Here is a 23,029-nt window from a genome sequence, read left to right on the forward strand (position 1 = left end):
AACCAGGTTGGTCTGGCCACATTGGTTGGATGTGGGGCATGAGCCACCCAAAGCAAGAGGTCATATGCTTGGCAAGTGGAACACTTGGAACTGACTACTGGTACAAGCTGCTAATGTGGATGTGTCCCAGCAGGCTGGCTCAGTGGCAGCTAAACAGTCTGCACTGTAACATACTGTTCATAATTCATTAGAGGGCCTACTGTACTTTGTTTTCTAGTATAGATATTATCAAAGAGTTTTCTTTGCACAGGTATTTCAGCAATATTGTTTATTACCCATAATGCACCTTTCTTGGTGTCTACCCCATGTGTAAATCTATGTAAATATTTGGAAATGGTCTTCAACAAAAGGCTATAATAAGAGGGTATTTATATTCTTTTTCTAACTTGGCAGGCTTACCCAGAGTACCTCATCACTTACCAGATTGTCAAACCAGAGGAGTCGGGCCCAAAAGAAGATGCTGCTCGAGACAATGACTGACCAGCATTGATAGTAAATACTTGTAATTACTCAACAATTATTGGTGATAAAGTGATAAAATAATTTCCGGACAGCATTTATGAAAGAACATTTAATTCCTCCTTATAGAAATGACTGATCATCTTACCGTCATCTGTGGTTGGTTGAATATTAACACATACTAGTGCAAGTGGTTGTGATGTGTGATAGTTACAGTGAAAACTTTGTGAGGCTGCATGTAATCCTGCCAAGCAAGAAGTTCTCAGAAATATTTTAAAAATAAATTGATGACTAAAGGTGTGAAGCCTGAATAATGTTCGACATAGTGACTGGGGAACACTAAAACATCCCTCTTGTGGGTTACTTCACGAGAGCCCATAATGGGGCTTAATCACTCATACTTAGTCATTCCATGCCGTTAAATGCAAAGTGATTTTATAACTGAACGTATATTTCATTGTGAATTTGTGTAGAGTATTGTGTGTTTATCTAACACTGCAAGAAAACTAATCATGGGTATAAAGCTAATTTTAAGTTTTTCATTTATGGTGTGTGGAGCTTATGATGACATTAGTATTGGTTTCTCTTGCTAGTAAGTCTGTGGTACAAACCAGAGTAAATGGCTGTTCTCTTTTGAGTTAGGTTTATGTAACTGGACTTCAAATGTGATCTTGTTTAGAAATTGTCTCGTCTATTTTTTCCATGGTGTAATTGAAGTTTGTTGTTTGTAAATAACAATTTTGCATTTACTGCAAAATGCGTAAATTGAAATCGAGCAAAATTTAAGAGGCATTCATATCGGGGGGTTGGCATTACAGAACCTTTTATTATATCTGGTTCTTACATAGACGAAATAACAAAGTGTTAGTTATGTTAACACCACAACCCTTCCTCTTAAAAATAACATCGCTTTTCGCTTGTATGCACTCTATGCATGGCCAAAAATGGACGTTATTTTGAAATGAAATTGGTTCACAAAAGTGATGTACTGTCCCGTTTTCTGCGGGTCCTCTGGCTTACTCGGTAAGATTAGGAAAGGAAACTTTCAATTAATGTTTTTCATGACGTTTTGAAACTTTAGGAGGCTTTCTTGCCCTCCTAACATACCAGAAAACCCTTAACTTACTGTTTTGGGAAAAAAAAAAATTCAATTTTTTTTTTAATTTCAAATCACGTCCATTTTCGGCCATACGGGTAAATGGCCAAATTCAGACGTAATTTGTAAGAGGATAGGTTGAACACCAAGAGGATAGCTCTTCTAATGCAACAATTATATATCTATATTTAAATAACTATTTATTTCTCAGTTTGGAAGACATCAAAATCTATTCCTGTGTACCAATTTGAGATTGAAATATTGATATATATACCTTAAGGTATTATTAGAATTCCCTGGTAGGAACACCTTGTGGTTTTGTAAACAAAATTCTGGGGGTTTTGATTAAATATTTCTGTATGCCTTATTATTTTGATTCTGAACTAAATATTTATTTGAATTATGGTTGTTTTTCATGAAACTAAAGCAATGTTTCCCATAGTAACAGTGTAGTTTTATCATGCCTTGATAAAACCTCACAAGCCTTGAAAACTAAAACTCTTAAGTATACATAATCATAAAACGGCTTTCTTTTATTTTTGGGCTTCGTAGCTTAATGACAAAGCAGAGGGTTAAAGTACCTGTACCATGATCCAGTTTTTTATTTAAATGTGAAGGGATGAGTCCATAGAGTTTTATCACAGTTTGGGGGTGTCTTCCTTACATCCCATCTGCCTCACTTCCTGTCAGCCAACGCTAACAGCACACAACCCCCTCTAGTGACCCCTCCCACAACCCCTAGTGATCCTTTCCAAACACCCTGTGATGGGCTTTGTTTTGAACTAATTACTATGCCCCACCTCGCCTGACATGTGTCCTCCAGGGACCAGTACCCAAAGTGATCTCCCACCTCCAATAACCTCTCTTACACACGCAAACGCGCACACGCACACCTTGCGGCTGAGTGGACAACGCTCTGGGGTCGTAGTTTAAAGGGCTCGGGTTTGATCCCCGGCCTAGGCAGAAACAAATGGGCAGAGTTTTTCACCTTAGTGCCCCTGTTCACTTAGCAGTAAATAGGTATCTGGGAGTTACAGCTGCTTCCTGGGAATGTGTATGTGTGTGCGCATGTGTTAGAGAGAAATATGTGGTATTGTAGATATAATAGAGGAAAAATAAAATTGGTTAGAAAGGCAGGGTCCAAGAGCTAATAGCTCGATTCTGCAGATATAAATAGTAAATACACACTAAAGATCCTCCCCCCCCACCCCCACTTTCAAGTGACTCCCTTACTACATACCCGCCTCGTATAGTATCATCTTACACCAACCATTCAGATCTATCTTACCTATGTCCTTGCTCTCATGGTTGTCTCCCTCCATTAACTGCCTTCCAAAACATAACGAGTTATCAAAAAATAATTTTGTCGAAGTTCAGTATTATTTACACATTTTGCTGGACAATTATAAGTGATTTTACTAGAACATTTGCTGCGTGATGCAGTTGTCCAACCCGTCCTCTTAAAAATGTCACTTTTGGCTGGTATGCGCGATATGGCTAAATTTGGACGTAATTTGAAATGAAATAGACTCACAAAAGTGACGTTCTGTTCCGTTTTCTATTTGAGTCGTCCGGCGTACGCGCAGAGGTTATAAGAGGACACTTTAAATTAACGTTTTTCATAACGTTTTAAAACTTTATGAGAATTTCCTGTCCACCTAACCTATCAGAGGACCCTTAACTTACTGTTGTTGAAAAAAAAATCCCAAATTTATTTTCATATTTTTTTCATTTTCAAATTACGTCCAAATTCGGCCATACGGGCAAACGGCCAAAAGCGACGTTCTTTTTAAGAGGACAGGTTGAGTTGTCATCCTCACTCTATTTATTTTATCCTCCTTTTATATACTCTACATGCAGGGGGTAGGCAAGTAGTGAGTTATTGAGGACACTTGAAATTGGTTTTATCTTCCAATAGAAATTGTTAGTATTAAATTTGCATATAAAATTCTTAAAATATGTAATTCTAGTTATAGAACGTATAAAATGAATTTAAGCTTTTTCACAAATACTGTAGCCACACTACAGGGAATCCTAGAACATGGCTGTGAAAAGAAATTATCTGTGAAAACAATAAGAACTATTATAAGTAGAACACTGGCTCCATTACCTTTATTGCTCACTTGTCCTCAACTTCTTTCGTTATTAAATTTTAGCTTGAATATCAAACTTATTTAAATATAAAATTGTTGACTAGTAGTTTATCCTTCAGTGCTGCTAACATGCAGTTTTTAAATTATTATACAAAATTAAAATGTTAATTTTATTCAGTAAGCCGGGATAAATTATTTTGCCAGACATTACAGCAGAACAGTAATCCTAATATGTTACTGTTTTATCTTGTGTACTTTTCCTCTCTCTAAGATACAAGTTTAGTAACTGGAGCTCGAGAACTGTTGTCAGGAAATACTAGGCACTAAATATTTTATTTTTACTTTAGGACTTGGAAAAATATAATCACAGTAACTGAATTTTCATAAATTTTGCTCATAAGAAACTGCAGCGTTGAAGCTTCTAATTTCAGTTGGCACTGCTATCTCAGGACAGCTACATATAATTTTGTGAGCTCTTTAATGTTAATATGTCTTTCATATATTTTCTACATCTAATGTCCTGTGATATTTTTGTTGTATATGATGTACCCAGTGAATGAAAGAAAACTATTAATATTTTTTCTCTTTGTGACTTTCCAAATAAAAATTAACTTTTGTAATGAAACTATCCCGAGGAGCTTAGGTTTATTCTTGCTTGAATCTCACTATTGTGTTCCTTTGTCATTGTTGTAATGTGGAAGCAATGAAGAGCTCTAATGTTAACTGTCCTTACTCTGTTGCTTCAGTTACATCATGTTGATAACTATATTTTTGTAATTGTTTCACTACCACATTCTAAATACAGATTATTAACAGTTACTTCAGGGGTATGGTTGCTAGCTAAAGTTTCTCAATGTACAGAAAATTACAAATAAAGTTGTGAACAAAAATCCTCACATTTGAGTGAAGGATCTGGCCTGAGAAAATTAAAGTTGGTTGCCTACTTTGTTAGTGGTCTTTTAATTCTTGTACATGTTTGTGTTTTCCAAAACATTTTGATGTGTTCTCACAATTGTAGAAATTAAAGCAACCAACCTTCAGTTACAGTAGTTCTCTTGCCAGAATGTTTTCAGGTTCTGCCTTGGTGGGACCACTAACAGAACACTTTCTAATACCCCAGCCTCCACTTTATGATGTATTTTTGTTTTCTTTGGTTATATAATGTAGATTTTTCTCATTTTTGTACAAATCCATGTAAATACTGTGATATCATAATTTTTACTGTGTAAATATCTTCAATAAAATGTGAAATGTTAAATGACTTTGGGATAAAAATGATAAGCTGCAAGTAAATTATTTTGCATGTCATCCTGCCCCCCTCCCTCTCCTGATACACAGCTCTGGGAATTAAATATTTAACTCCTGTTGTCAAAGTAGGTCTGTGGGAGGTAGATACATTGAACAAAGTGTACCAAGGAGAGCCATGAATTTGAATTTGGCCTACAGTGAATTATTGATGTAAAATTAGCTACATTATACAGTATATCAATTTTGATAAGGATGCCAGCATTAAATTGGTAGTGGTCCTAAAAGATATATTACATGTACACTGAAAAGATTGACACTCAACGTCTCTAGAAGACATGTGCCAATTAGTGTCATGCAATTAGTATCTGAAGATCAGCTCTAACAAGTTTCACTGTAGGGTGACATTCTGGTTTCTCAGTCTCCTGCTCAGGCTGTCGAAAGTATCCAGGAACATTAGGTGATAGGGAACAGGCCCAACCATTTGTCTTGCTTGGAATTCTTGATCAAGAGTCGAGAACAAAATCGGCTATACCGGGACCCCAATATATGTAAACTGGTTTAATCACTACAAGACCATTGCAATAGCTTTAAAGCTTTTGCAAGAACCCTTTAAAGTACTCATTTATTCCTGTACCAAACTTTGACTGCTTTCACTGTTAATTAGCCTTTTACTGCACAGATTGTCTGCTTTACCCATTTGAGCCTGTTCCATCTCCCAGAAGCAAGACTTTGTCCCCTGCAAATTACCTCGAGACCAAAAAAGCAGTATATAACAGAGCCAATGTAATTTATCTTATTGGTCGTACAATTTCTTTCGATAAAAAAAGTACAGCAGCAAACGACCTGCATGAAAAGCATCACTAATGTACTGTACTTTCAATTTTGACATGGATAGCCGTGAGACTTTCAAAAATCGAATTGGGAAGGAGAGATAATGGTTCTAGAATCCATACAAAGTACATGCTAATCACTCTGATCTTGCAGACACAATTGGCCTTGGCAAAACTCATCAAGCAAGGTGTGTTTCAAATATGTAATGCTAATTTCAAGACATGGGTAGGGAGATAATGGAGATTTTGTAATATCATTGGGGCTGCAGCCATAGTGGTAAAGGAATAAATAGAGTAGGCAAATGAGTATTGAAATAGCACAACCAAGTGTAAAGGGTTGAATTTGCAGGCAAGAAATGGTGTAGATTACGAAGTTTATTTGTGACCGACACCAACTGTGATAATGCCACCAAAGAACTTAACGAATTCGTGGCAAAACGAATGACTGCAAGCTACACAGAGAGCTGCAACACTTAAAGCAAACAGCACATACAATCTGAATTCTACTGTGGAGTGCACTTTTGTGTCCAGCACAGAATGGAGTAGAGAGCAAGTAAAGTTAGTTGAATGAACGTGGGATAGGATATATATATGATATGCAGGGAATACAGGCAAAGGTTGTAAAACTGCCTACTGTTAAAATGCTACTGACAGTGATAGATGGATTAAAAGAAATTTGGGACAAAATGTGAAAGTATTCACTTAATATGTGTTACTTTCATCAATGTGCATTTTTTTTTTTTAAGATTTTAGTTTTATCTCCTTTATTTATTATCTGATATCGTTGTAAACTTTACATCCTGGAAAGTGCATACCCTTCCCTATGTGAAGATTGATTTGTTTGTTGACCAATTTTATTCTGTCAACTTGCAGAACTTGGGACTTTTATTTTTTTTGGCTGATTTTTTCAATTTCAATTTTCTTTGTCTCTTTAGGTTGTTTTGATTAGGGACCAGATTAGGGCTTTTTCACTTATATAAAGTATACTCTAAATCATTATAATTATTATAATAATCCCTATATTTTGTATTTTTGGGGTTATTTTTTCTTGACCATTTCAACACTTATTGACCTACAACTTACACATATTCATGTACGAATGCCAAGCAATGTTTATTAAAACCTACAATTAACTTAACGAATTAGAACTACCTCCATTCATTGTCGAGAACTTCAACTTCAATTATCTCTGAAACTATAGTTTCAACTTTGAATGGCTTCTAAAATTCCAGTTTGATTCTCACCATTTTGACTGTGCTCAGCTGTTCTACAATCCCTCCAAAATAGATTTTTTTCATGAACCCTTTATGTTTGGAGTTATAATTTATTTTTGTCTAAATTTGCCACATATTTCAAATACAATATTTACAATTTTTTTTACAGTAAATTATAATGAAAATCTATATTCTAGTTCGATAAAAATGAAAATCATGTTATTCTGAAAGCATAATGAACAATTGGTGACATTTTATAATTTGAAGCTCATTTGAAAACGAAGTTTTTAACATTCAATTTTTAAATTTTTTTATTTTCTTGTTTTTCAAGTTACGTTGTGATCATTTAGACAAAGTTGGAACATTTGCCTAGTTGATTATGCACAAAAAATTGGAAAGTGTTTGTGCAAGTTTGAAAAACTTTAGTTATGTCAAATCGTATCTAAGTTTTGTGCGGTTTAAGGGTTAAGGTTGTCAAGGCCCTGCCAACCCAGGTCCAAGTAAATGATACTACATAGAGTGAGCATGGGTACAGGAACACAAGCAAGTCTGTTCACCCATATTTAAAGTCAGGTGAGGAAGAAAAAAAAAAGTAATGCTTAATGTCAACAAGAGAAATTGAAAGGCTAAGACTGAGATAAATAGAAAATATCATTTATTTGGGAAGATAAGTGCAACAGTGGAAAGAACATTCTATGATAGTAACAAGAAAGGGAACATCATTCCAGATTAAAAGAAGCAGTGGTGCTAAGATAACCACTAAAAGGAAGGTGACAAAAAGAAAAGGTATAACCGCAGGAGACTAGGACGTGTGCCAAGCATTAGTTCCTGGAGAACAGGGAAAACTAACATTAATACTGAAGCTCAACAATTTGCAAAAGTCAACTAAATGAGCAGGAAAAACCAACGGTAACTAAGGTTGGGAACTGAAATTGGGGTCAGGTGATACAGGTAAGAAAGGCTGGGGAGGCTCAAGGAAAGCACTTGACAAGGTCAGTGGAGGCAAGAGGCTTAGTATACAGAGCAGCACTGGAACAGAGATGGGTGCCAGAATGAGAAGGATCAGTGGAACAGACCGAGATCAAAGCCTCTTTGGTCTTTGCTAGTTCCCCTTCCTATCCTAATGCTTTAGGCCAGTACAACATGGCATAGAGTGGAAAGGTGTAATAGATGCAATGTAATTTGTGATGTTTGCAATGTCTTCAACTAAGGAAGAATGTAGCCCATCCTCCAAAAATAGAGGTAAATGTAACAGCACAAGTGCAATTTTGTACTATTCATAGCAGTCAGGAATTGTACTTATTTTACTTAGTATTAAACCATACTGTTAAATATATTGTGAATATTTGAGTTTACCTGAAAAGCTGAACAGAAAACTACAACCTAACCTTCTTAGTGTTTGAAGATAAGCATTTTATTGCTTCTTAATTACAGTTAGCACAACCTATAGCTATATTGATATATTTTAGTTTTAAAAAACTGTAATATCAATAAATTGTAAAGTAACTCAGAATATTTTCAAATTTTGTATAAAATCTATTGTTTAATAAAACAAAAAAAAATTCCTGATATTTAAAACTTGCGTACAAGCAAATTGAACCTGAAAACTTCATCCTGAAATTCTGAGCGTCTTAACAGAAAACGAGGAGAATAAATGGGGAGGTAAATGTAACAGCCCCATAAGTACAATTATGTACTATGTATGACAGGAAATGTACTTATTACACTTAATATTAAACTGTACTGTCAATTCAGAGGATGGGTTGCATAATATCTGGGATGAGGGTAGACATCAGCTGTAATGAGAATGGTTGAAGGCAAAAAGGCAAAAAGAGGAGGACAGTAGAGAAAAACAGACGAGGCCTGGAGGGAGTCCTTTTTATCAGGAGGGTTTAGACACAGGACTAGGAAACAGGATCGAGCAATGAGGGCCTTTGGAGGAAGGGAAGTGTATGTCAGGAGGGAAGTGGGGGCACCTGTTAGCAGACTGTGTAAGGGTAGGAAAAGAAGGCAGTGCAGTTAAGTTCTCAAAAGAAAGAATCTGGAAACTATGAGCACTAAATTTACTTAGTTTATACCTGGTAAAATCTCGAGCAGGAAAAGAAATAGTTATTCACAATTTTATAATATTTAATGTACATAAACTTAAAAATAACCACACCATCAGAATATTCTCATTGTTAATACGATTTACACACTTCGTAAGGTTCCAAAAATTTGAAAATTTTAAAATAAATGTACAATACTGTACTTTCCTTTCAATTGGTTTATATACTTTCATTAAGAAGACGACTGTACAGAAAAGATTACATGGTCTAGCTAAACAAAACGCCCACAGACAGCAGCTGAAGGAAACAATATTTAGTCTACATTTCCTTTTTAGCGTTAATATGCAGCTCTGGCTTGATGTGTCTCACAAGCAGCAAAATACGCTCGATCACCTGCAAAATGTAATTTGGTTTGTAAGTAACTTTCAAATAAAATGTTTAAACTGTTATGACTAAAAAAATTCAAGAGGAAATGTGGCAATTTTAACTACAATAATAAAATCTCAGAATAATTTAACCTGTTAGGCCAATGAATTGACAAAATGGATTAAGCCTTGTTAATATCAGTGTTATACTAAATTTTTTTTATTGATTGAAGACTGAAGACCACCTCTAGAACCAGCAATTATCAAGTGCTTACAATACTGTACATAAGTTAAATAAAGTAATTTACAGGTGCTGTGTTGCAAGTCTTACCTTATCTTTGTTAGCATATACTTGCTTGTTCATAGCATTAATTTTCTCATGGGTATCATTCCTAATTTTCAGTGCGATGTCATCTTGAGATCCCAGGTGCTAAAAAATAAATAAATGTTAGGCATTGCAATATAGGTAGAAAACTAAACAATCTAAAAATTTTGGCTTCTGAGTGTGCCTTATAACTTTCATGGATTCCACGAGTGCTAAAATAGTAAACACACATTAGTAAATCTGTAAAGCCACATCTGAGTCTTCTGAAGTGTAGCAGTATGGGTTAAATTGACTGTTCAATGCCATTATGCTTTGGGAAACCTTGTAATTAACATGTCCAGAGCTCCCTATTATAATGTACAAGGCTGGTAAACTAACTTAATTCTGCAGTATACTTATATGGAATTAAGTTTAGAAAGTTTAGTTCTGTGCATTATCCTCAATGTATATAACTTAACTGTTATTTGTCATCAGTTTTAGAATGGCTACATACAGTACGTGCTCACAACAGGTGTGATCCCTTTTATGTTAATGGAAGAATCTATTCTTGAATTCTTGGGGTTTAAATGTCAATTTTCACTCAAGAATTGGAGAAGTAATATTTAATGGTTTCTGAGATTCAGAACTAGCTGCATATCTAGCATCAAAATGAGTACAGTACTGTAGCCTATTGGTGAACATTTTGTAATGAGAATTGGAAATAGCCTCACTCAAGTAATTAATCAATTGTTCATTACTTCACAACCCCATGTAATCATCAAAAGAAGGCCCCATCCATGTCATGGAATATTCAGAAAGTCCATAACCTCAAAACAATATATAATACACCTACATAGACAGCAATAGGTCACATGTGAAATACTGTACTTAAGTCCATTTTACCTTATTTCAAAATTGGTGGGCATGTTTTAATCTTGTTTCTAAATTATCAAAGGGCATAAGCCTGGAATACTATTTAGCATCATCCATGATGCAAAATAGTCAAATTGTTCAGAATCTCATGCAAGCTGCCAATATGAGATCAATAAAAAGATAAGGAATGTAAATGGTATCATTCACCAAGATAGTGTGGAACAAATGCCTAACAGGGACATAGGGAAAGCAAGATTTCCGAGTTTGAAAATTAGGACAATATACTATGAGGGTGTGTGCGACAGAGACAATGCAATTACGACAATAAGGCAGTCTGTTCCATCAAGTGCGCATAAGTGCATATGGCCAATATGCAGCTCTGTCAGTTGTTTCCCCACCTAATGCAGCAGTGGTGGCAAAGCCATAGGAATAGGTCACATTTATCCACTGTGAAATGCTTCCAGCTCCTAATATATATATACAATATATATAATTGTTTGCTCTTCATTTGATACAGTACAAATATAATCACCTTTGCTTCATATTCCTTAAACTGTCTCTCTCTCTCTTGTCTAAATTTTTCTATTTCAGCTTGGGCCTCATCTTTAGCCTGCTTCAGTCGCCGTGCCTTACCTGTTTTTAAAATATAATAAACATTAACAACAAATTAGGTTAAAACAATACAAGTTCTAAACTTGGAAGAGAGTCTGGCTAAGTCAGTCAGTTCACAAACAATAACAAAATTACTGGTGTCCCAAGTAAAAAAAAGTAGCACGACAATATTTTGTAATAATTGAAAAGTATCCAAGATTAAACCAGAATCTAAAAAATATTAACAAAGTTATGTTGCATAAAGAGATCGATCATCTCGGTGCCTAGCTTAGTGAGAACACTTATCCTATCTAGTAATAACACTTGGTAGCTGGTACCCACTACAGTACATATTAGTAGTTCAAAATCCAAATATTCAAGAACCTAAAACCGATTCCAAAATTCCCTTCACCTGGGCTCTAGGAGACTAACTGTATTACGGTTCTACTAAATAGCTTGGTCAATAGAGCTTCGGCCTTACACAAGTGGGGTACAGGGTTTAAGTCTCCTAGAGCCCACATGAATGGAATGTTTATTTCCACGAAAGTGTGGATGACAATTTATACGCCTCTAAAATGTTGCTTGTATTATGGTAACTATGGAATGTTAATAAGTTTTTTATTTATTTATTTATATATACTGTTACTGTACAAGAGTTCTTATATTCTTGTACAGCCACTAGCACGCATGGCATTTCAGTCAAGTCAATAATCCTATGTTCCCTGGAATACGACACGTCAAATTATTTAACAACCAGGTACTCATTTTACTGTTGGGTAAACAGAGGCTACAGTTAAGGATTGACGCTAAGTAAATCCTCCCCAGCCAGGAAACAAACCCAGGACAAAGCTCACGCGAAACGCCAGGCGAGTGTCTTACTACTACACCACGGGGACTGCTAAGTAGCAAAGTGTGTGTTTAACCACTGAACTGCGCAACGCACTTGCAGGCACTCGACGGGGGGAGGGGGGTGCATAACCTGTCTCCGGGATCTTATAGGTATAGCGTACCATTCAAAACTCCCGCGGCTTCATGGGGTTCACATCAGATCTCTCAGATCTTTTGTAAACAGACACCATTTAAAAAAAATTGTGGGCAACATTCCCGGGTGTGAGAGCCTCAGTACTGAGTGAGCTACCAAGGCTGGCACACAAAGCATGAGCTCACAGTACTGCTGTTCTGCTTGTGACCACAGAATTGCCTAATAATGTCTAAATATATATGTAACTGGTATTATTTAGCCATGAAAGTATTACAGAAGAGCCCGAGTGTGATAATGACTGTGTACAATGTTCACATATCAGTGAATCAATGCTGTTCATGATGTTCACAGCGCTAGCCACAACATTATTTCGCCCATCTAGGAATCTTCAAACAACAACATATGTTCTTTTACAAAATAAACATGTGGTCAATTATTCTTTACAGGATTTGGTGACCAGGATTGTGATAATAGCAGGATTGTGGTGATAATTAGTGCTGTGAATAATATTGTGGGAGGAGGAATTTTGGTGAGGGAGGGAGGGGAATCGAGGTAGCGTCACTGTGTGGCAGCCACTCTGTTTTGCTCACCATACTAACTTAGAGGTTCGCTATGGTGATCATATATGTACATGGGTATATACAATGTGTGTACTGTATATAGTGTAATAACAGCAACAGGAGTATGTTGGGTGGAGTCATTTTGGTGAGAAGTGGCGTCGTACTTGTATGGCCAATTTAATATGAATCAAGTTAAAAATAATTTCATAGATTTTATAGTTTTATATACATGGAGACATTTACATCACCCAAGCCACCAAGACATTCTAGCTGGAATTCACTACATTAACCTTCTAGTAGTTTGGCACTAAATTCTAGCTCTCACAACTCGTCCCACATTTATAATACTGTACTGTACAAAGTAATGCAGTACGAGATGTAATAAAAATAAACTTCATACCAAATGTGGCTAGACCACAGCCCCCAGATTTTGTTTTTAATAATTACTTATTAATATTGGGCGACATAATAATGCAGTAACACAACCTGGCTAGAGGCATACTGGTTAACCAGGCTCCCCACCCCCACCCCCCCTTCCATGATTACAAATGTTGGTGTAAACTTATCATGAGATGTACAATTATTCTGTAGAAACTATGTTTATAATACGTTTAAATAACCATACAGAGCATCCCTACAACTATTGATCCACTCGGAGAAGTCCTGACAACGACCTCTGTCAGTCAGTTGATAGTCTGCTCCCAAAATATACAACTGAACAATTTCCTGTGAACTAACAAAGTACTGGGATGTAATTGCTTACGTTTCCTAGCTTCAGCAACCCTTTCAGCTGCCTTTTTCTCGGCAGCGAGAAGTTGCTGGACACCTTGCGACTGGCTGGCCATGGTTCTCGTGAGTGAATGAGGCCGCGCCCTCCACCTCACTCTCAGGACCAAATGTCTCTATCTACATTTATTAATTGTGCACTGTAAACACAATTTTTTGAATATACATAACTTTAGTTAACATATTTAATATTTATACAAATATAATTTGAAGCTTAAAGTTAAATACTCAATACAAATAATATAATGTAAGATATTAAACAGATATATATTTTTGTGTAAAGAAAGCATAATTATTATTTTAAGTTGACCCAAAATTATTTGTATATATTTTTCTTCTTATATTATATAAATTTATTACCAATTTCAATGTAATCCCTTAAAATATTATTTACTCCTGGAGAACGTTGGGGACATCAGAAGAGGCATATGACAATCATATGATCAGGAACATGAAGCGAAAACCCAGTATTTGGTTCCATTTTAGGACTTATAATATTTCACAAATCATTTTTACCTTAAATGACCTATACATTTTAGTTAAAATATGTCAGAAATTATTATGCAAGTTCATATTATGCAAGTTTAACTCATAAATACTACTGGTAGTATCTTTCAGGATCGACGCGGGATCGAAAATATCAGTTGTTGTTTGGGAAATATCCATTCTACATATACTAAACTAACTAACTAACTACATATAATAACGATATATTATTATTGGAAACAGTTATCATCGGAGTTAGTTTGTCGAGGGACCCCCTAGCCAAAGTCTAGGCTATATGCTCGATCACCTTAACCTGACTGAAGAAGGCCTAACGCAGCAGGCTGCGTCGTCGGCTCACAACCAAGGGTAGGTAATAGTACTAGTAGACACCGAGGAGTTAGACAACTGTTGTGAATTGCATCCTGGGAAAAGTCTATCAGTAGTTGACCAAGGGCCGGGGACTTCGATAAGCCTTAGTACAGGTTTCGAGAGGGAAACCCGTATTTCCTGTGCGGGGTATGGTCGCTTCGGACACGAGATTTGATTCGACGAAGTTCGTTTTCTGCTTGTTGAAACCGTATATATTGTTATCTAGGATGTATTAGCATAAAATTTCATAATATAACACTCTTAACTACTTCCCAATTTCCTTCTATCACTTCTCCCCCATTCTCTTCCCCCTCTCCACCTTTCACCCCTCCCCTATCTCCCGTCACAGAAGACGGCAGGAAGAACCGCACGCCTATGGGTCATCCAATAAGGTTAGCAGACTTCTAGATATTACCACTGCTAGGCTTAGGCTCGGCTACAAGTACCTCTGGGAATTTGTAACATCTGCTGATGTAGATTTGACTAAATATAAACTCTGTCAGCAGAACTATTCGCATACTTTGCGTCATTATATAATGGAATGTGAACAAATCGCGGAATTTAGAGATAACACCATCAATAGTGTCCAAGAAATGTGTAAGTACTTCATTCATAATGATGTGCTGCCCGAAATCTTAGCGAAGTATCCAAAATTTGCTTACTGTAGGTAATGCATGCACATGACTGTAAAGCTGCCGCCCAGTTGGGTGGGTGTGGAGCAAGACTAGTAACTGTGTGACTCACCATAGATGTAAAGTGCCTTGTATAGTGACTGTTGTGAGCCTCTTGTTGATCACTTGTGACACAAAAGATTATTGATGTGTGTATTTGTGTGGGTGATTAAATATGTATGTGTATGTATATATGTATACGTATATATATAGAAAATAGTTAGAGGGATAGAAGCCCTAAACCAGAAGATAGTAAATACTGAATATGTGGTCATATTCAATGAGACATGTTTAAAAGAAAACCTGCTGCCAGTATACACCAGTATATATATATATATATATATATATATATATATATATATATATATATATATATATATATATATATATATATATACATATATATATATATATATATATATATATATATATATATATATATATATATATATATATATATATATATATATATATATATACATGTATGTATGTATGAGAATGTGTACATGTATATACAACATTAATAATTTTGTAACTAGTGTCAAAAATTGTTATTTGCTTAGCTAAACGAACTAGAGGGTTCAGTTCCGATTATGTGCCTCTGTAATCCTTTACACCACCGCCTAGGGGATGGGTATGGGGTGCATAATAAAGAAAGAAATTGGCACACATATATGTTTACCATTTCGGATACGAAATTTGTACATATACGGCATAGACGACGTTCGTATATATACAAATACAAATATTTATTCAGGTAAAATACATACATACAAGGTGAGATACAAAAGTTGATGGATTTATAGATAGAGCTAGTACATACAATGCCTAAAGCCACTATTACGCAAAGCGTTTCGGGCAGGAACAACACTAAGACTAAAACTTAATACTAGTTGAGATTAAAGTATAAATTGTGTTGAGAAAAAATAAGAAAAAAAATGAAAAAGGGGGGGGGGAACATGGCAGAAAAAAAGCAAAAATACAGTTTGGTCAACAAACATCATTGTTTAAAATCGTAGACATGGGTTGACATTTAGGGGTGAGGTAGGTTACATTGAGTTAATTAGGTAGCACTTAGTTTTTATCTTAAACTGGTTGCGAGATGTACAGTCTTTAACATAATTAAGAAGGTCATTCCACATTCGAGGTCCCTTGATTTGTAAAGTATTTCTAGTTTGACTAAGTCGTACTCTTGGAATATCAAATAGGTATTTGTTTCTGGTGTGATGCTCATGTGATCTGTTACAACCTTCTAGGAAGCTTTTAAGGTCAGGATTGACATTGAAGTTCAGCGTTTTATATATATATAGAATACACATGAGAGGATGTGCAGTGATTTAATATCTAACATATTCAGAGATTTGAGTAAGGGTACTGAGTGATGTCTGGGGCCAGAGTTAGATATTGTCCTAATAGCAGCTTTGTGTTGAGTAATTAGAGGACATAAATGATTTTGGGTAGTAGAACCCCAAGCACAAATACCATAGTTGAGATAAGCATAGATGAGAGAGTAATAGAGTGTCACCAGAGCAGGGCGAGGTACATAATATCTGATCCTAGAAAGAATGCCAACAGTGTTTGAAACTTTTTTGATATATTTAGAATGTGTCCCTGGAAATTCAGCTTGCGGTCAATGAGAACGCCAAGGAATTTGCCATCTACTTTGTTACAAATTTGGGTATTGTTAATCCTGAGATTGATTTCATTTGAGGATTTATTGCCAAACAAAATATAGAAAGTTTTGTCAATATTGAGGGTGAGTTTGTTGGCAATAGCCAAAGATGGACTTTATTTAGCTCAGTATTCACTGTGACATTTAGAGCAAGGGGGTCAGGACTGGAGTAAATGAAGGTCGTGTCTTCAGCAATTAGAATTGGTTTGAAATGTTGGGAGGCATTTGGAAGGTCATTAATGTAGATGAGAAAGAGGAGAAGGCCAAGCATGCTGCCCTGAGGAACACCAATGTTGATGGGTAGGGTGGGAGAAATTGAATTATTCACAGAAACATATTGGAGCCTGTCAGTAAGGTAAGACTTAAGGTACTGCAGGAGTGACCTCTGACTCCATAATGTTGTAATTTAAGAAGAAGGTTTTGGTGGTTGACAGTGTCAAAAGTCTTACGCAGGTCCACAAATAACCCAATAGGGAACTCATTTTTATCAAGAGCTGCAGTTAGTTTAGTTCATTTATTATGCACCCCATTCCCATCTTGTGGGCGGTAGTGGAAAGGGTTACAGAGGCACATAATGGGCTCAGGGACTGAACCCCACAATTCATTTAGCTAAGCAAGTTACAATCTTGATGAGCTAGTTACAAAATTCAATATAAGTCATCACATCTACAATGGGTTCGAGATCGACCTCAAGTACAGGTTCTAAATTAAGCAACTGACATATGTGGAGAGCTAGTGTCAAAATTTATATGTTTGTCCTGCACACCGCCCCCCATCCAGTGGACAGCGGTGGATAGGTTACAATCACTTAGTTACTACCTACAGTTAGCAAACTGGGGATATTTGGCTAAAATTTCTGGTAGCAGATCATTTTGAATGAAATATTGACACATCGCTGGAACATTGGTTATAGAATTGTCTCTAAATTCACGTATCTTTTCGCACTCCATCACATAGTGACGGAGAGTGTGCGAATAATTTTGTTGACACAGTTTACATTTGGTCAGGTCTACATCAGCAGATAATGAGAATTCCCAGAGATACTTGTAACCGAGTCTAAGCCAAGCAGTAGTAACATCTAGAAGTCTGCTGATTTTATTGGATGATCCATAGATGTGTGGCTCCTCTTGCATGATAGTATGATGATAGATGGAATTACTGGTGTCAATTTCACTTTGCCTCAGATCTACAAGATCTTGTTGAAGTTCTCGGTGTACTGCTGCTCTCAGATTGCTCATTGACAATCCAAGGTTACACTCAACGGCTCCTTTAAAGGCAGATTCTTTGGCTAACTTATCAGCTCTATCATGCATTCGGAGGCCAACATGAGATGGAGACCACATGAAATGGACTCTGTTACCATCCTTAATAATTTTGATGTATTTGTGTCTAGCTTCGGACACGAGCATGTTACAGTTATGTCTTAAAGAGTTGAGAGCATTTAAGGATGATAAGGAGTCACTTACAATTAATGTATCAAGTTTTGAGACTTGTACACATTTCAGTGCAAGGATCAAGGCAAATAGTTCAGTCTGAAGGGTAGAGACCCAGTTGTTTATACGGACTCCCCACTCAAAGTATAGGCCATCGCCCATTGTCAGGACAACTGCACTTCCAGCTGCACCCGTGGTGCGGTGTAGGGAACCATCAGTGTATTTAATTTGAGAGAGAGAATGCTCTGTGGACAGAGCATCAATATGGCTTAAAGCGTTGAGCTTTGCCTCAAGACGAAGCTTGGGCTGATCTCTAATTTGCTTCTTGGGTGGAAAGGGAGGGATTAAAACTGGAAAGGGTGTAACCTCCCACGGTGTAGGAAAGTGCCGTTGTTGTTTCTCTTGGTACAAATCATGAACCCCATACATTCTGAGTTGAGTTCCAGTTTTTGTTATCCATTTGGAACAATGCTGATCTTCAATAAAGAAATTCTGGAGGGCTTCTGTGCAAGGATTAGGATGAGTTAGCCTAAGCATTTTTATACCAATTTGACAGTTAGAGCTGCATGTATCAAGTTAATCATACAAATAAGTGCATCGTTAGTGCTTTTTTGGGGTCTGAAGCCATATTGACAAGAGCTAAGTATATTGTGTTTGGCTAGATAAGAGGAAAGCTGCTTGTAGATAAGTTTTTCAAATATTTTAGACAAATTTGGCAGAACTGATGTAGGTCTGTAGTTGTTAACATCAGTGGGATCACCACATTTGTGGACAGGGGTTACTCGCTTTTTTTTTTTAGACTATCTGGAAAGGTTTGGAGTTCAAGTGACTTGCTGAAGAGTAATGCAATGGCAGGAGCTAAAAATCTGGAGGCTTTTTTGTAAATAAGAGTTGGTATCTCCTCAAGGGCACTAGACTTGGTTTTAAGGGAAAGGATTATGTCAGTAACATCAGTGGAATTAGTAGGCATTAGGTACAGAGACTGTGGATAGTTACCTGTAAGATAGTCCTGAATATTAGTACTGGAAGATGGAATATCATTTGCAAGGGATGACCCAATGGAAGAGAAGAACCTATTGAACTCAAAAGCAGTGTCAGAGGCTGAAAGCAGACTATCATTATTTAACAGGAGTATTGGTTTGTTATTTAAAATCTTCTTAGATCCCAATATTTGTGAAATTGTGCTCCATGTTTTCTTAATGTTGACCTTTGTGTGGGTAAATTTATCTTCGTAGTATTTAATTTTGGCTCTCCTAATTATTTTAGATTAGCAATGACGAGTAATTCTTTGAAAAGTCTTTGGAGACGATTCCTAACCTATACTTCTGACTACAAGGTGATGTTTTTTATTAATGGATTTAAGTATCCCCTTTGTAAGCCAAGGATTGTTTAGCCTTTTTGTTGTGACTTGTTTCGTTAGCATAGGACTGTGGGTGTTATAAAGGCTGAGAGTTTTTTGAAGAAAGGATTGCACTGCTAGGTAGATGTCCCCTATGTTACCTAATTCGGACTCCTAGTTGACATTAGCAGCAGCAGCTATAAAATTGCCTATAGCAGTTTCATTGTGCAGCCTAAAGCTTATCTCCCTTGTCTCTAGAGGTGGTTTGTTAAAGTTAGTTAGGAGAAATGTGGGGTAATGGTCTGTAGTGCTATCGATGATTATCCCTGAGGTAAGCGGAGAGGTTATGTTGGTCCAGATGTGATCAAGAGCCGTGGCTGTACTATTAGTGATTCTAGTAGGTCTAGTGATTAAGGGTATGAGGAAGCAGGAATTCATACAGTTGAGGAAGCTGGCAGCAGTAGGGTTTTCAGGCTCGCAGAGGTCAATATTAAAGTCCCCTGCGATAATTAGATGGTTTTTGTTCAGTCTGTTATCTAGTATTAGATTTCTAAGATTAGAGTTGAATTCGGACACACCAGTGTTAGGAATTCTATAGACTGCTCTCACAGTCAGGACAGACTCAGCACCCTTGACTCTGAAACTGGCGAAGATATACTCCCCACAGTAGTCTCTAGTTCTAATTACTTTTAAGCATGTTAGTTCTTGGTGGTAGTAAAGAGCAGTACCACCACCTTTCTGAATTTGACGACAGTTGTGAATTGCTGAGTAGTTTGGCATGTTATAGAGTTGAGTAGTATCCTCTTTTAACCACGTTTCAGTAAGTATAATGAAAGAGAATTTGTTGTCAATAGTTTCAATCAAGGCACTAACATCATCGAAGTGTTTGCTAAGTGATCTTACATTCAAGTTAATTACAGAGATATTTTGATTTTGTGTTAATACATTGTTTACATCATGAGCTGTAAAATATCTGCAATTTTGATCATTAAAGTGATGATTGTCATAGATAGTGGATAAGAGGTTTAGTTCTGGGTCTATACTTGTTTGCATAAGAAGGCTGGTTGTAGGAAAACAAGGCAAGAATGGCAATTTCAAAACAAAATTTTGATATAAAAGGAGGGAAAATTAAAATATAAACAGGACTATACAAGACAAACACAAAATGGACAAAAAAAAAGAAAAATGAGGCAGATTGCTTACAAGTACTCTCAGGTACACTGTAAGTAATAATTTGCATTTTGAGACACAGGCAAAGCCAGGGGTACAATGGAGTAAGGGAGTATGGCGAGGCTAGACAACCTAGGTAATAAATGAAAGCAAAGAATAAAGTTGAATAATAAACATAGGCAAGTTTAATCTAATGATTATTAACTATAAATAGTTTAGTTATGATCCTATAATTAATAAGAACTAAAGAATATATATACGTACGACATATATATATATATATATATATATATATATATATATATATATATATATATATATATATATATATATATATATATATATATATATATATATATATATATATATATATATATATATATATAATTTTTCAGGATTTAACTATTTTAGGAGTTACAAAAAAATTATAATTAATTTTCAGGCGTTACAAAAATGTGTATCATTTCCAAACATTTACATGAACATTTAATTCTCAGTATAAACTTGCAGATAATAAAAACACGAGTAAATTCCATTAAATAAATTACACCTCCATTTGTTAATGACATATATGTAAACAATAATTTTTTACGGCTGTGCCTTCTCATATTTTTAATAAAACTACATGTATAAAGTTATATAGAATAAAAGCTTCAAAATAAAAATATATATATATATATATATATATATATATATATATATATATATATATATATAAAGTTTGTGAGGGTACCACCTCTGGTGCCAATGTGGGGACCCATAGCCTCGGAGAAGAAAATAAAAAGTATTCAGAGGAGACCTTGTAGTTTCTCACTGAACACTAATATTATCTTCTACCACCCCCATTCTTTTGTATGTACACATATATATTTACTTTATTTGAACTTTGTTACAAAAAAGGAGTTACATATGAGTTACAAAGATGGTTATCATAGGTTGGGGGGAGTGGATACAATAGCAATAGCGATTTATTGTGATTTCTGTGTGTATTGAAGTAAAGGCAAAGAGGTAGAACAGTTAGTTGACAGAGCCCGGGGCATGGGGGAATTGTGTAAGACCCCGGTTTGTGTCTCGGAGAGCCTGTGAGGGCAGTATAGCACTTCCGGTTGCAATTCTTTTAACCATGTCGTGGCACAATCGACTAAGGCGCGTCTGGATCATCCTGGACGTAAGTTCGAACCCTCATCACGGCTCTTGTAGATTTGTTCACCCTTTTAATATCCCCCCTTTGTTGTGTCATTTCATCCACTTGTACAAGTCTATCATGTCACCCATAATTCTTCGCCTTTCTAGAGAATGTAATTTAAGCTTTATCGATCATTCTTCATATGACAGGTTTCTAATTTGGGGGATTAACTGTGTCATCTTACGCTGGACGCGTTCTAGGGAATTTATATCCATTCTATAGTACGGCGACATTCCTAGAAAATGGAAAAAAAGCTATGATCATCCCTGTCCCTAAAACCAATGGAGAGTATTTGTACAATACTCGTGTTTTTGTTAAATGATGGAGAGAATAATTTTAAATAGACTTTTATATATAATAGGCGATCAGCTGTCTAGTAATTTGTTCGGGTTCCTCAGAGGCAAACACAACTCACTTTACACAACTCCGTAGAGTTGTGTAAAACCCTGGTTTGTGTCTCGGAGAGGCTGCAGGATCCAAGTAAGTTCAGTAAGTTTTTGCCCGAAACGCTATGCGTACTAGTGGCTTTAGGTATTGTATGTACTAGCTCTATCTATAAATACAACATTATGTTTGTAAAACAACTATATATGTACTTTCCTGAATAAAATTTACTTTACTTATTTACTTTACTTTACTAGTAGAACGTCTGGTTTCAACTCTTTTACCATGTCGTAGCTCAGTCGATTAAGGCAGCGTCTGGGATGCTCTCGGACGTAGGTTCGAATCCTCGTCACGGCCTTTGTGGATTTGTTCATTTGATTCATCACGCTATTGTGATTTCTGTGTGTAGTGGAGTGGCAGTATTGATGGCTTCAGGGTGGTTACTGCAAGATTCGGGGACTCTTAAAGCTCTTCTAAGGTCGTTGGCTGCTTCACATTCCAGGAGATAGCGAAGTAGTGGCTTTTCTGTGACAGTTTAGCAGAAGATGCACTCTCTCTGTCGGGGTTCACCAATCTCCCAGTTGCATCTGTAACCTAGACGTAGTCTATATAACCGAACTGCTATTTCCCTGTGGATTCCTTTTGGGATATTTAACTTTTCTAATTTGGTTGCCTGAAGATACCATATTGCAGAAGGTGAACCTTCAGCTATTCTCTGGTGTAGATAGGCTTTGTTGAGGTGTGAGAGTTTTTTGGTGATGATGTTTTTTATGTTCTTTAAGCTGGGTTGAATTATTTAATGTATCACTTGATGACGAGTTGCCAATTTAGCAATTTCATCGGCTTTCGCATTTAATGGGATTCCAACAT

General features: G+C 36.2%; 2 protein-coding genes across 3 annotated transcripts in view; one reads left to right on the top strand and one right to left on the bottom strand.

Moving 5' to 3' along the window:
- Tnks (tankyrase) overlaps window positions 1–4,906 on the top strand; it is a 47,871-nt gene extending 42,965 nt beyond the window's left edge. Inside the window, exons 22-23 of one of the 2 annotated variants that reach the window (XR_011231018.1) lie at window positions 394–2,989; window positions 3,357–4,906. Coding sequence is in view for 1 of the 2 variants with exons in the window: in XM_045741967.2 (XP_045597923.1) it covers window positions 394–480 (87 nt within the window). In the remaining variant the exon portion in view is untranslated. Of the gene's footprint in view, window positions 1–393 lie in introns of both variants that reach the window. The other variant, XM_045741967.2, reaches the window with a different exon arrangement.
- Window positions 4,907–9,092: 4,186 nt separating this feature from the next.
- Window positions 9,093–13,575, bottom strand: Vha13 (V-type proton ATPase subunit Vha13). Its single transcript, XM_045741968.2, has 4 exons — window positions 13,427–13,575; window positions 11,063–11,163; window positions 9,685–9,783; window positions 9,093–9,381 (listed from the first exon to the last, which is right to left on the bottom strand). Exons 1-4 carry the CDS (start codon window positions 13,506–13,508, stop codon window positions 9,307–9,309), a joined length of 357 nt encoding a protein of 118 aa, XP_045597924.1. The 5' UTR covers window positions 13,509–13,575; the 3' UTR covers window positions 9,093–9,306.
- Between the last annotated feature and the right edge of the window lie 9,454 nt (window positions 13,576–23,029).

Source organism: Procambarus clarkii, chromosome 40 (assembly GCF_040958095.1).
Source record: "Procambarus clarkii isolate CNS0578487 chromosome 40, FALCON_Pclarkii_2.0, whole genome shotgun sequence".
NCBI classification, from domain to species: Eukaryota; Metazoa; Arthropoda; class Malacostraca; order Decapoda; family Cambaridae; genus Procambarus; species Procambarus clarkii.